This window comes from Nycticebus coucang, chromosome 11, assembly GCF_027406575.1.
Source record: "Nycticebus coucang isolate mNycCou1 chromosome 11, mNycCou1.pri, whole genome shotgun sequence".
Lineage (NCBI taxonomy): Eukaryota > Metazoa > Chordata > Mammalia > Primates > Lorisidae > Nycticebus > Nycticebus coucang.
In genome coordinates this window covers 52,313,366-52,328,114 of record NC_069790.1, presented here as the reverse complement: position 1 = coordinate 52,328,114, position 14,749 = coordinate 52,313,366, and the positions used below count along the sequence as shown (strand labels likewise).

Below are 14,749 nucleotides of genomic sequence, written 5' to 3'. Positions count from 1 at the left end.
CTATGTTATATAAAGTCATTATTCTTTATTCAAGTAAGAGATAAGAAAGCTGATAATTTTCCAAGGAAGAATATCACTTTTCAGATTATTTTTCAAAGATCATAGGAACTATAGTCATATGGATACCTAACTATATTATTTTACATGATATAATTTGATTGTGCTTTTGTAGTGATTCTATAATGTTAATAGCCATAATCAGTTTTTCTTAGCCTTAAATATAATTTTAGGGACTCTTTTTTATTGATATATCCAGTAGCTGGAAGGAGCCTGGTTATTCTCTTAGTTCCTTGAATAGTTGTAAACCAATGGGCAGGGGAAAACAAACTGTCCTGACCTGCCCCCCACCCCACATTGGAATGTGATTATTTAAGAGGCCCTTCTAGATTTATCCATTGCCAGGAAAAAATCCTCCTCAAAGTTGCTTTTTGTCTTCTCTTTTCCACATGACCCTTTCTTCAAGCCCCTTGGTCCATTGCCTCACCAGGTCTAATGGTAAATACCTTTCCTCATAAAAGGAATTCCTATCCTTGATTTCTTCCTGTATTCTTGCTATAGGGTTCCAGAAAATGTGCTTTAGAGGAGTAGGGTGCCGGCCCCATATGCCGGGGTGACGGGTTCAAGCCCGGCCCCAGTCAAAACTGCAAAAAAACCCAAAAACAAACAAACAAACTTTGTGATTCTCAGCTCTGGAAGGATTGAGTAAATGTGAATGATCTGATTTCAGTTACTTTCTACTCTAGATTGAGCACCAGCTGATTTCTTTACTAGAATACCTAGTCCAGGACTAGCCAACATAATAAAAATATTTTGCAGGCCTGGGCATGGTGGTTCATGCCTGTAATCCCAGCACGTTGGGAGGCTGAGGCAGGAGGATGGCTTGAGGCAGGAGTTGGAAATTATTTTACACAGCCCAGTGAGACGACTGCCTCTACTCAACCCCTCAAAAAATTTTAGTTGAGCATGGTAGGGCATGCCTGTAGTCCCAGCTACTTAGGAGGCCAAGGCAGGAAGATCACTTGAGCCCAGGAGTTTAAGGTTGTAGTGAGCTAAGATCATTACCTCTGCACTTCAGCTGAAGTAATAGAGTGAGACTGTGTTTTAAAAGTAAAAGTACCTGTATATCTGTATATACATTTTAAGAACGAAAAAAACTGTATTACATTTGTAATACTGAAGTAACCTTTGACTTCTGCAATTACAAGAGGTGCTCAGTGTGTCTTGTATTCATTTTTTGTTAATTGGTATATAGTGAGTATTACAATTTTAATACAGTTTTTCGTTAAAGTGTGTATACTTTTTTTGCACCCCCTGTATATGTGTGTGTGTCTAGAAAGATTTTAATAAGTCACATTTAGTTATCAGATATTCTGGAAGTTCATAGTCTTAAATTCAAATGTGGTGAGAAGAAAACTATGTAATTTTATTATCCTTCCGTGGCCATTTTTGTTTCATTTAGTGATGGAAGACTTACCTTAAAGATGCCGAAAATTGTGTTGCTCTTCTTTCTCAAAGGTACTAATTTGAATGGCTCATACCTTCCACTAGTCCTTACGTTAATTCCTTTCCAAGCTTTTGATTGAAGTGTGTTCTTTGGTAGATTCTTCAGGAAAGACATGCAAACAATACTCCTTAAGTTCTTGCTAGTTTATATAGCAAAAACTCAGGTATAATTTTGAACTTGTGTCCTTTTTTTTTGTTTGAGGTTCACATTAGCATTGTTAAAATATGTTTGATGTGTTGATCATTTCCCCCATGTATATACATGTTATTTGAATAATGTAGTTTCAAGTTATATTTTAAGAGAGTTTTAAATATTATAGTTTTTGGTATTTTTTATTTTGTTCCTTTGGTCATCTTCTTCAGGGACTCTTGTATACATATTTTGGATCTTCCTTGTTACATATCATTTTCTCTTGAAATCTTTTTATTTCTTATTTTTTCTCAAATTCTAAAATGTGTCTTCCATTTTCTATTTCTGTTAAGGCATTATCCATTGTATTTATTCATTTCATTTCATTCGTGTGTTGCTTGTAATTTAGTCTTCATTTCTGAAATGAGTTTTGTTTTTTTTCTAAATCTTTTCTGTTAGGAAGTTCCGGAGTTTACCCTTAGCAGCTAAGTTATATTTTTTTCTCCTTAACAATTAAAGAGGATTGTTCAACATAAGTGCCTGAGAAATGAGTGAAATAATCACAGACTATAGTTTTGGATACAGCTTAGGTCACTTCTATTGTCATATCTTCCCTGCTGCCAAACATACCATTTTTGAGTTTTTTAAATTCTGAAGTTTTTCATCACTTCTGTCATTAAAAAAAATTATTTTGAAATATTTCAGTTTTCATCTTACGTGGGGATTTTTTTTGGCATGCTTTCGTTATTCATGGGGACATCTTTTTTTCCTTGTGTCCCTTTTTCCTTTATGGTATAACTTTATGTGGGACAAATCTGCTGTTCTTTCTGTTGCTCATTTTTTTTTTTTTTTTTTTGTAGAGACAGAGTTTCACTGTACCGCCCTCGGTAGAGTGCCGTGGCGTGACACAGCTCACAGCAACCTCTAACTCTTGGGCTTACGCGATTCTCTTGCCTCAGCCTCCCAAGCAGCTGGGACTACAGGCGCCCGCCACAACGCCCGGCTATTTTTGGTTGCAGTTTGGCCGGGGCTGGGCTTGAACCTGCCACCCTCGGCATATGGGGCCGGCGCCCTACTCACTGAGCCACAGGCGCTGCCCACTGTTGCTCATTTTTTAAGTGAAATTAGTTTAGGATAGCATTTCTAGCAAGGCTCTAGTGCTCCCGCTTACATTGTTTTTGTAAAATGACTTTTAAAAATCTGCTTCTGCACTCACCCTCCTTGACTCCTTTTCCCAGCTTTTCTTTACCCTTCTCTTTCCTTTGCTTCTCTTGTTCTTATTCTGCTCAATTTTGATTCAACTACCAGTAATTTCTCCTAACTTTGGGACTCTGTGTTGGAAGCAATTTTTGCTTGTTAGATTTGAGAGTAGTCATATTGCTCCAATACTTTAGGCTTTATTGAGTTGATGTTCTCTTGCCTTCACTTGTAAATCAGAACCAGTAGAACCCTCTCCCAATTTTGGCTGCCAGTATTAGATTGGCCCTTTACGTTATTCATTAGTGATTTGCATTCCCATTCTTTCACCATAGGAAGTCCATGTGCTTTCCTTTTGCTGTCTCTCATACAGATGTTGATAACACTATGGACCAGTAACTTTTGATGTTACTCTTTTGCTTTAATGTGTTGTGGGATTATTTGGTGATATTGTTACGTTGTAGATGCAGATATGTCCTGCTGTAAGTAAAGAATGCACTTAATACCCTATAGGCCTATTCTAAAGTAAAAAAAAATTGTATTTTAAGAAATTGTAAGTCCACATTCTCCTTGTAACACATGATGGTGTTACATCCTGACAAAGTAAAAATATTGTAAAGTCAAAATTTTATAAGTTGATACACTATAAATTGGGTGTCATCTGTATTTTCTTTGAGTCTTTGGCTTGTTTTTTGTCTTCATCTGTTCTGTGTTGCTATAACAGAACACCGTAGACTTGGGTAATTTATAAAGAAAAGAAATTTATTTCTCATAGTTCTGGAAGCTAGAAAGTGCACTATCAAGGTACCAGGTCTGGTGATAATGGTGATAATTGGCCTTAATGTTATGTCATGCCATGGCAGGATGCAAGTGAGCAAGAGGGGTGTTGAACTGGCTTTTCTAACAGCCCACTCTTGGGAAAACCAGTATTAATCCATTCATTATGGGGCCTAACCACTTTAAATGATCTCGCTTTTTAATGTAGTTCCAATGGCAGTTTAATTTCAACATGAGTTTTGGAGATGTTGAGACTATACCATGTATTTTCATTGCTCTGACTCATGTTAAAGTCAGTTCTGCCCCCATCTTTTTACTTTTGGAATACTTTCAACAAAACTTTTATTTTAGGAATTATCTTGAATATTGACTTATTGCTGTACTTAACAGAAAATGCCACATATATTAGAAACTTTCTATAATGTTAAAATAGTAACACATAGGTTAGCATTTGAAATGAAACTGTTAACCTGGACACATATGGAGAGGATGTGAATGTGTTTTATGCATTTGTGTATTTGTTTTTGTATTTCTTTATCTATGGACATCAATCCCAAACAAAAGCAACTGAAAATTTTTTAAGTAATGTCCTCTACTAGAAGAATTATTTTTCTTTTCCTCATTAAATAAAAGGTGAACTTTGAGGAAAAATGCCTTTTCCTAAACATCATGAAATTGGGAAAACTATTTCCTACTTTAGTTATCAAAGAGTTTGACCAGTGATATTGGATCAAGATGTAGCCCATTGTGTTCTTTTTTTCCTTTCGCTTTTTCTTTTTACATTGGGATGTAGTGGTGAATCTATTTGATCAAAATTTTCTAAGCTCTGTCAGTGTTTTAACTGGAAGTTAGGTTTGTAGAATTCCAATGAAATGTTCTGTTTTCTGATTAAGGAATATTTGTGTTCCTTAATGACTTTCTACCTTTGGTCAGTTATTTTGGTTGTTTTTATAGTTGATAATACTTTGTGATTATTTATTTAATATCATAATTCATAAAGCTGATGAACTTCCTTCTATTAAGGTTCCTTAAAGAACTATCATTCTAGGCCAGGCGCAGTGGCTCATGCCTGTAATCCTAAGCACTCTGGGAGGCCGAAGTAAGTGGATTGCTTGAGCTCACAGGTTTGAGACCAGCTTGAGCAAGAATGAGACCCCGTCTCAAAAAATAGCTGGGTTTTGTGGCGGGAGCATTTAATATATGTGTAATTTTTGTAGATGTATTCTAAATATTAGAGCTCCATCTTAATTTGTTGTGTATTCTTCCAGTGCTTGTTACTAGGTTTCTTGTGGGCATTTTAGTGAACTTTTCTTTCTTTCTTTCTTTCTTTTTTTTTTTATTGTTTAATCATAGCTGTGTACATTAGTGCAATCAAGGGGTACAGTGTCCTGGTTTCATATACAACCTGAAATACTCTCATCAAACTGTTCAACGTAGCCTTTCTTTACAACCTTGATGGAAAGAGCTACTTCTTGGATTTTTTTTTTTTTAATACAGACTGAGGGCTTCCCTCCAAATATCTATTGCCAGTTGTGTGTCATTTGACATAATTTAATAGGGTGAGCTATAATCTAGAGAATCATGCATAAATGGCTGCCTAACTGCATTGTTTGTTTTTCTTGATAGACTTCAGGTTACAGGGCTGTGTCAGGCCTCATTTGGTCAGAAGAATGTTGTTTCTCTTGACAGCTTCTTGATTGGTTCCTCTCCAGCTTTCTGCTGGGCAGCCATATGATCATTTCTCCATGTTTTCTAGATTGCTTCTGTGGCAGGATTCCATCCAGGTCTCGTTGATTAGTGTTTCACAATCTACCCACACTGAGAGAGCTTTGGTTTTATATCAGTCATCACATTCAGATCTAGTGTTCTTCCTGTCCCTTGTGAAGTTGATTAGAATCTGGTGATTTTATTTTGTGTGGCCCCACATATTTGGCTAACTTTTCATCCTTTTGTATGCCAAAGAAGAAAGACCATAAAAGCTATAAAGTGCCTACATTATGCTGACTTTGGAAAACCAAATCTAGTAATAATTTTATTAAATTATAAATATAAATGCACATTAGAGTAGGTAGTCTCTGTTCCACATTTTTTCATTCTTAGTTATCTAGTTCTTAAGAACAAATTTTGAAAATCATTCTGTAACTGTGAGGCAAGGAGAAAATTACTCATAGTGTTAGCTGTGATAATAAATTAAAAGCTGTAGCTTTCAAGGTTTTAGCTCTCATTACATAAATACTCAAACCTTAATAACAAAATAGAACGTTAGCAAATTTATGCTTAACCTTAGTGAAGTGATAGCAAAAAATTTCTCCACCTGCATTTACTTACAGCTAGTTTTATTCTCAGGTACATTAGGAATTGCATAATTTTCCAGAATATTTTGAAGTTGTAGAAAAGCAACCTAATGTCTTGTATTTAGTCTCTTCTCAGTGAATTTACTTTGATTCATTGAAGAGTGAAATAATAAGTTTATGTAAGTTAAGTTAAACATCAGGACAAACTTACTGTTAAAAAGATAAAGATCATTTTATAATATAACTGCAGAATATTACAATATTTTCAGACTCAAGCTTAAATTCTGCAGTCCAATTAAATTCTTAAAATCTTAATTGTACTTTGCTTAATGTTACAGCAGTTTTTGATTAAATTTTGTTCTGGCACTTTTATGAAAGAACCTACTTAATTTATATTTTTTGGACTTATATTTCAGGATATACATTTTATTGTAAGTAACTTTTATTTGTGTGAAAAGTGCCCTATTTTTGGTGGTTGGATCTCTTTCAAAAGAAGCTGTACTGAGCTTATTATCTTTCCAGTGTACCTAAGTATTTTCCCCAGTGCTCTGTATTTAGGTTTGAAGGTTCTCCTTGTCCTGGCTGGCACTTAGTTTAGAAGTGACCTTTTGAAAGAACTGATGAGACAATTTATTAGATCTAACAATTTGGTTACTAGTTGCAGATTTCAAAGAATTGTTTTTTTTTTCTTTATTTTATTATTATTATTATTTTTTTTTTTTTTCAGTTTTTGGCTGGGGCTGGGTTTGAACCTACCACCTTCGGCACATGGGGCCAGCGCCCTACTCCTTTGAGCAGCAGACGCTGCCCGAGGATTATATTTTTGAGTACCAAGTTCCACACTGGTTCTTAAGCTTTTTAAGTAGCATTAGTATTACCTGAGATGCCCTGGCCAAAACTGCAAAAAAAAAAAAAAAAAAAAAAAAAAATTTGCCAGGCATGGTGGTGCATGACTGTAGTCCTACTACTCAGGAGGCTGAGATGGGAGGATCACTGGTATTTGAGGCTGTGGTGAGCTGTAATCATGCCACTGTTGCAAAACAAAAAAGCATACATAAAAATTCAAATTTCTTGGCCTCGCCTCCAGAGTCTCACATCATTGATGACAAGTTGTGCCCCCAAACTGCATTTTTACAATTTTTTTTATGCTTTTAGAAACAATTGCTTTAAGACCTCAGTGCTCCCCAAATTTGATGATGCATCTGAATCTGTCGGGTTTGTTTTAAAAAGTTATTAATTTCTGGTTTCATCCTGTGATTATTTAATCAGAATCTCTAGGAGTGGAGGTCTGGAACTTGAATTTTTAACAAGCTGCCTTATAGTCCTTATGTAGAAAACCATATCCCAGGATTCCATGCTTGAAAATCATTGCTTAGTCTATGTTTGAGTTGCCTTGAGTAGTCTTTCTGTTCTAAGATCTCCTAAGATGTAATTTTTGGATGAAATATTAGACAACTATTGCTTTTATTCATCAGACATGCCACATGTTGACATTGCAGGGGCCAAAAAGCATTGCCAATTTTTGAAAACTTTCTTTAACATTTTTCTTATTAATACTAGGTAATATACATACTAGGTAATTGGGACTTAATGGCTCATTTTGTTTTGGATGTTAACAAAGTTAGCTTATAGACATGATTAGAATATGTATAGACAGAAAAGAATGAGAGCTCTTTGTTGTATGTGTTAGTTTACATTACATATGGCTACATTACAGCACTCAAAACTATTCTTTCATCTTTACCACTTGATAAGTGAGTCTGGTGGGTGTGGCAGTGTGTATCATATGCCACTATAGTTAAAGCTCTTCAGGTTTAACTATCCACTGGAGAGTAGCTTCTTAGGCATCAGATTTTCAAACTCACTAATCAGTCAATCTTCAGTAATTGCTACTAAAGTAAACATTGTTGCTGGGAAGAAATTAATTAATTGGACATCATAAATTGCATTGCTCTAGCACAGTGATCCTAATGCTGCGACCCTTTAATACAGTTCCTGTGGTTCGTGACCTACAGGTTGAGAACTGCTGCCTAGCAGTTATATTTAAAAGCATTTTTTGCCCATTTAGGATAATGCCTGGTTTACTGTTCAGAGTCAAAGTTATCTAATATGGTTTCTTGTTTTTAAATCCATTTTAATATTATTAAGGTAGAAAGAATTTTCATTTGGTTGCCAGAGAGCAAAAATTATTTTGTATAGTAGTCCTTACTAGGTATCACAGAGGAACGAACTTTAGGCCTACCAACTGCTGCTGCATGTGTCTCCTTATTGGGGTGGGGATGGGGGAAAGGAAGGAGGAAGAATTTAACTTGTAGGTGAATGTAGTAGGGAGGCCTTTTTATAGACCATCCAATCGTAATAATACTGTGATTTGGAAAAGGATTGTCTACCATTTTATGTTAGCTGTGGTTTTTTTTAACTGTCATATCTCATTGCTGAATTTATGTAATATTCCATCTTTGACCCTCAAATATTAAAGAGGGAAATGTTAGCATTAGGACTGCTAACATAATATGGCAAGAATCTTATTACTCCTTGCAATTTCTGTTGGTGTGTTTATAGAGCAGCATTTCCAGTATCTGTTGTCTATTTTTTGCCCTTTATTAGCATACATGTGCTGTACATATACTGCTTTGTGTTATAGTTCTGTACGTTATGTCTCTGTCAACCAAGAGGTGAATTCTTTGAGGATAGGAAAAGAGTTTGAAACTTACTTTGTAATTCCCCCAGTACACAAAGCAGTTTTCATGTAGTGGACATTCAGCAAGTTTTGTTTAGTAATAATGATTATTTGGTTTTGCCACTTAGGAAGGTACTATTTTCCTGATGGCACGTTTAGCTTAGGTAATGATGTATATATGTGTATGTATGTGTGTGTGTGTATATATATATTTAATTGATTTTCTTTTATGTTATATATGATTGATTTAGCAGTTCTATTAAGTTTATTTAAACTATTAAAATTAAAGATTGACAGTACTAATTTATGTTTCTGGTTGGTAAGTGTCTTTTCATCTAATCTACTTGAATAGAGGTAATTTTTTATTAATAGGGACATATTTTGCTGAAATCAGTTCAATAATAAAAGTATATATAATCATGAAACAAGAAACAATTTATTATATGGAATGTAAAAATAATGCAAAGCTGTGCTTATTATACTGAAATGTAAAACCTGAATGGGCGGGAAATATCAAAATCAAGGAAATATAAAATCAAGGGCATTAAGACTTAGATTTTGAGGCAGTCAAAACTAACTCATTGGAATGATAGTTTGGATAATGTGAACAAGTCAACTTGTTGAAATAGAATTGCACTATTTATGAAATAGTGCCATAAATAGTGCTATAAATAGAATTGCACTAAAAATTTTGGTAAATCTAAGGCTCTTGTAGTGTTTGATAAATGGGAGTTATTATGGCTAATTATACCATGGAATAATGGTGATACAGTCAATATTTAAACCTATTCAGAATTTTTACCTTTCAAGTAATTTACATGGAAATTTCTAACTACTCTGTATCTTTGACATTTTCCTGGTAAAAGAAATGGTGGGAATCTCTTTTTGAATTATAATTGAAATATAGCCTTTCAAGTATATTTGCCTGAAATACGTTAATTTTTTAAAAAAATGATGACTGGTAGTATAGTTACAGAGTATATTACAATTTTATAATACGATATGGACACTGTGCTGTTCTTTTTCTTTTTAAGGTGTATTTGGCTTTTGTTTCTGTTGGTAACATGTTGCTTGTCTATACATTCTTACACGATTAAGAATTAGGATTATAATCACAGAATTAAGCAAAACTAGCTAGTCCACAGATTGAATTGAGCCTTCAGTTACAGGTGCTTTATCCTAGTAGTCCCCTTTGAAGTAAAGGTCACCTATTGCAGTATACCAGTGGTTCGCAACCTGTGGGTTGTGACCCACAGGAACTGTATTAAAAAGCCTTGGCATTAGGAAGGTTGAGAACCACTGCAGTATAGGAACAAAATATAATTTCTCTATTTTTTATTTTATATGTATAAATTTTTATTTTTTCTGTTTTATAATGTAACATTAGTGATATCATACATATTCAATTTACAAATAAATATCTACACGTGTTGCTGCATGCCAATAGGAAGCCTTAGTCAGAATAACTTGAAGATCATAGTTCTAACAAAGTAGTTAGTTATAGGGACTGGACACTAAGGGGAGAGCATGTAATCTTTTTTAAATGATAGGCAAAGATCTGATGATTAAAAATAGAATAAAAGAAAAATTAGTAATCTAATGTTATACAGATTAGAGGGCTCAATTGTAGATTATTCATATATTTAATTCATTATAAAACATTAAAGTCTCTGTTTTCTTACAAAATTAAAAGGCATTTTAATAGACTAAATAGATCTGCATACAACATTTCAACTAATTTAGAGCAGCTCATGTGTAGGTACAAGTTTTGTTTTACATATACTGGCTTTTCATTTTCTGGTTATAGCTAACCTTCACTAATCTGTTTTTTGATCAGTGGTTGATTACCAACCACTGTTGGTTCTATTTTCAAGGGACAATTTGTTTCTGTATTTTGTTTCTTGATGGAAAGAATGTAATATAGTTTTAAAATTTTAAATAAATTATAAATCAGATTATGGGGGACATGTTAATTTTCTGTGTTTCCCAATGTTGCTAAAATCAGTAGGTATTGCTTTTATAACCAGGAAATCATTTAAAAGAATAAATTCAAATAAATTCTGATAGTAAAACTGAAAACAGTTCACATATCTTCCAAATTACCTGTGATGGGGGGGGGAGAGTCAGAAAGGAGAAAATGAAGCAATAAAACAGAAAACAAGTAGCAAGGAAAAGCAATTACATGGCAAGTTAAAATATATTTGTTGTAACAATAAATATAAGTGAGATAAATTTACTTTTTACCACCAGAAAACTTATTACAAAGTTATTTTCAAAAAGTATACACATAACATACTCTCTGTAAGAGATACATACAAAACAAAATGATTCAAAGAACTTGAAAGGAAAGGCTTACTAGGCAAATTATAAGAGAAAGCAGAAAAAAAAAAACAGATTTAAAAAAAAATTAAATGTAATAAGTGGGACATATTATGATACAATGATATAAGCTATAGTGATGATGTTAAGAACCTGTACCAAGAACTAAAATATAAACGTCAAAAATGTACAAAAAATAAAAGAGAACTTACAGAACTCAGTAGTAGATTAGAGATTTTAAAGTACTTTTTTAAGTCTGTGACAGATGAATATGATAATTATATTATTTCTGCATCCTGTATTTTAATTTGGTTGATGTGCAAGTTGATATAGTTTAAGACAAATAAGAAAACAAAAATGTATTTTCTCCATAACTCATGAAATGTTCATAAAAGGTGACCATGTTTTTGGTCATAGAGAAAATTTCAGGTAATTCCAAAGAGTAGAAATGGGTTATACTCAATTCTCTGCAGTAAAATTAGAGCTAAGTAATAAACATAAGAAAATTTGGTAATTTTCACATCTTCTGTAACAACTGTTGAAGTAAAGAAGAAATCAGAACTGCAGTTGCAAGATGTCTGGATAATACAACATCGTACTGCATCTTACTGCATTTTCTTTTGTTTTTCTGGTAAACTAATTCTGTATTCCGGTTTCAGGAAGGTAGTTAAAAGGCAAGATCCAGTAGCATGTTTCTTGACTCTGTAAATATGCAAGGCATTTTGGTTAATATGAGATGTAATTCTGAATAAGACTTTGTTTGAGCCTTAATCCACTGGAATTTATTATATAATACACACTGGTAGTAAATTATTTGAGATCTATATGTGGAAAATCATCTATAGTTTTTTATAGATTTGGTATTCAATGTGGTAATTTTAACTTTTAACAGAGCTACTTAAGTGGTACCCTTTTGGGGAAGAGAAGTAGATTGTTATAGTAGATTGAGCTGTGTAGATTAGAGATTTTGATTCCTTTTTCCTCTCTCCTCTTTTAGTATTTCCTTTTCATTGGATAGTATCCCTCTAGTCTTCAGGTACAAGTGAGGAAATTGAATTAAATATAAAGTTCTGTGTACATTGTTTTTTGTGTAGCTGTGAATAAATTCATTAAGTACATATTGAACATCAATTCTTTCTCAGTCTGTAGGGTTTGAACGTGTGCTCTGGTTGGGCAGTGACACAAGCTTGAGGTGCCACAAAAGCAAAGGAGAGCAAGTATATCTTATAGAAGAAAGGAGAGGGAAGGGCATTGGGGAGATTTTTCAAAGAGGCAGTGTACATCTGAGTTGGTCTTGAAGATAAGTAAGAATTGTCCAGTGAACAAGGAAGAAGAGAGTTCTTGGCTTAGGAAATAGAATGTCCAGAGGCAGAGAGGGTACATTTTCCTTTTGGAAAAACCTGTCATTTGTGTGACAGTTAGCATGGGACAATAGTAAGGGTAGTAAACATTGATGGATATGGGAACTAAATTGTTAAAAGCTTATGATGTCATACCAGAATATAGGCTAAAGTTAAAGACAGTGACTAATAACAAAAATGTATTTTAGCAGTGGTGGGTAATGGGACTAAGATTTAGTTGAGATGCATGCAGAGATCTCAGAAAGCTGACAGATCAGGTGGGACAAGATAGAGTCTTAATTAAGATAATGGCAATGGAGATAATATATAGATTTAATTATAAGTCTCTAAAATGGATGGGCTTCATAGAATCCTTGAAAGCCCTGTAAATGTATATAAGATTCAATATATGAATATGTTTTCCTTGGGAAATGGTTTATAAATTTCCTCAGCTCTTGTAATAGGGCACATATGTGCTGATATATATGACTAGGGTACATATATATTACAGGGGAAACTGGCAGGATGACGTTCTACAAAATAATGAAATTCAGTAATTTAAAAATTTACTAACAACTAATCTCTTTTTCACTTTTTATAGTGGACAGGCCAAAATCTCAGCAAGTTCGAACATCTAATACAATAAGGCGAACCTCTTCTCTGGATACGATAACAGGACCTTACCTCACAGGACAGTGGCCACGGGATCCTCATGTTCACTACCCCTCATGCATGAAAGATAAAGCTACTCAGGTAAAATAAGCAAAATCAAAACCAGCTTTAATATTCTTTACTTGCGGCTTGGCGTCGGTGGCTCAAGCAGCTAAGGCGTCAGCCACGTACACCAGAGCTGGCGAGTTCGAATCCAGCCGAGGCCTGCCAAACAACAATGACAACTACAACCAAAAAAAAAAAAAAAAAAAAAATAGCCGGGCATTGTGGCAGGTGCCTGTGGTCCCAGCTACTTGGGAGAATGAGGCAAGAGAATCGCTTAAGCCCAAGAGTTGGAGGTTGCTGTGAGCTGTGATGCTGCGGCACTCTACCCAGGGTGACAGCTTGAGGCTCTGTCTCAAAAAAAGAAAAAAAAAAAAAAAAAGAAAAATTTTTTTACTTGTGTTTTGATCACTGTAAAGAAAATATAATCAGGTATTCCAAAATTTGAAATGCTTCCAACCAAAGAAGAAATTAATTGCTTTAAATGAACTCTACAGGCAGGGCGTGGTGTCTCATGCCTGTAATCCTAGCACTCTGGGAGGCTGAGGCAGGCTTACTGCTTAAGCTCAGGAGTTCAAGACCAGCCTGAGCAAGAGGAAGACCCTGTTTCTACTTAAAAAAAAAAAAAAAAAAAAAAATTAGCCAGGTGTCATGGTGGGCACCTGTTCTCCCTGGTACTTGGGAAGCTGAGGCATGAGATTCACTTGAGACCAAGAGTTTGAGGTTGCTGTGAGCTATGATGATGCCATGGCACTCAACTCTAGGGCAAAAAATATGTCTCAATAAATAAATAAACTAATAATTTTTATCTGAGTTTTAGAATATTTAGAATTATTTAATATTGAATAAATAGCACATGAATGTATCTTACATGGTTTTAGAAATTATAAATGTAAGAATTGCTTTCCGATAGAAATTGAAATAATGACTAGTATAATTTTTAAACATATAAGTATCTTTTGAAGAAAAGCTTGCATAGTTTTTGAAAATAACCTATAAAATTTTAAGACATAGCTAATAAAATTTGTGTTGAAAGATATTTTTTTCTATTTAGAGCCAAGACCAAAACCCTTGAGAAAAAAGTAGAAAGTTTGCTATTGATCACTTTCCCTATTTGTGAAAGGATCTTTAAGGTTTCATTTTTTAAAAAACTTTTCCTCCAGTATCAGAAAATCTGAAAGCATCTTTATCCATGATTATCTGAGTGGTTGGCCATATCTTTATAACGATAGTCAATTAGCATTTGTTCGTATTATGAAGAATGCTGAAAATACAAGAGATGGTTTTTGGCTTAAAGAACCTGCAGCATAGTTAGGCAGATAAGATGTAAATTTATAAAAATTGGTAATAAAGGATAGAGTATTATTAGGCGTTAGATGACTATAGCATGTAAATGTAAGTATATTAAACATTTTGGGCTCTGCAGGTTAGGGAAATAGAAGGATTAGAGTTTCATGTTTTAAGAATGAGGAAAAAGAAAAGAAGAGAATTTTGGACATGATCTATGAACACCTTCTCAGTTTTTGTAATTTTCTCAAGGTTGGAATTGTGAAATTAACTTCTTTATCAACCATCGTTTTACGTATGCCCTTGTAATATTTTATGCCTCCTTAGTCTTTTGCTTTCTGTTCTTTGTTTAGTGACAAAAAGGATAAGTTTGATAGGACAGGCAGTAAACATAACTAGCAAAACTTAGAAATGTGGGCTTGGACAGTTAGAGATACAGACATAGATAATTCAGAACCATCTTTCTGGAAAAGTTGTATTCACACATGTTATAAAGGAGGGAGTTAAC

At 34.1% G+C, this 14,749-nt stretch overlaps 1 protein-coding gene across 3 annotated transcripts in view; it reads left to right on the top strand.

Moving 5' to 3' along the window:
- The window catches only part of GLCCI1 (glucocorticoid induced 1), a 126,774-nt gene that overhangs the window by 21,233 nt on the left and 90,792 nt on the right, over positions 1–14,749 (top strand). For all 3 annotated transcript variants that reach the window (XM_053553636.1, XM_053553635.1, XM_053553634.1), the window contains exon 2: positions 12,842–12,993. In XM_053553636.1, coding sequence (XP_053409611.1) covers positions 12,842–12,993 — 152 coding nt within the window. The remainder of the gene's footprint in view (positions 1–12,841; positions 12,994–14,749) is intronic.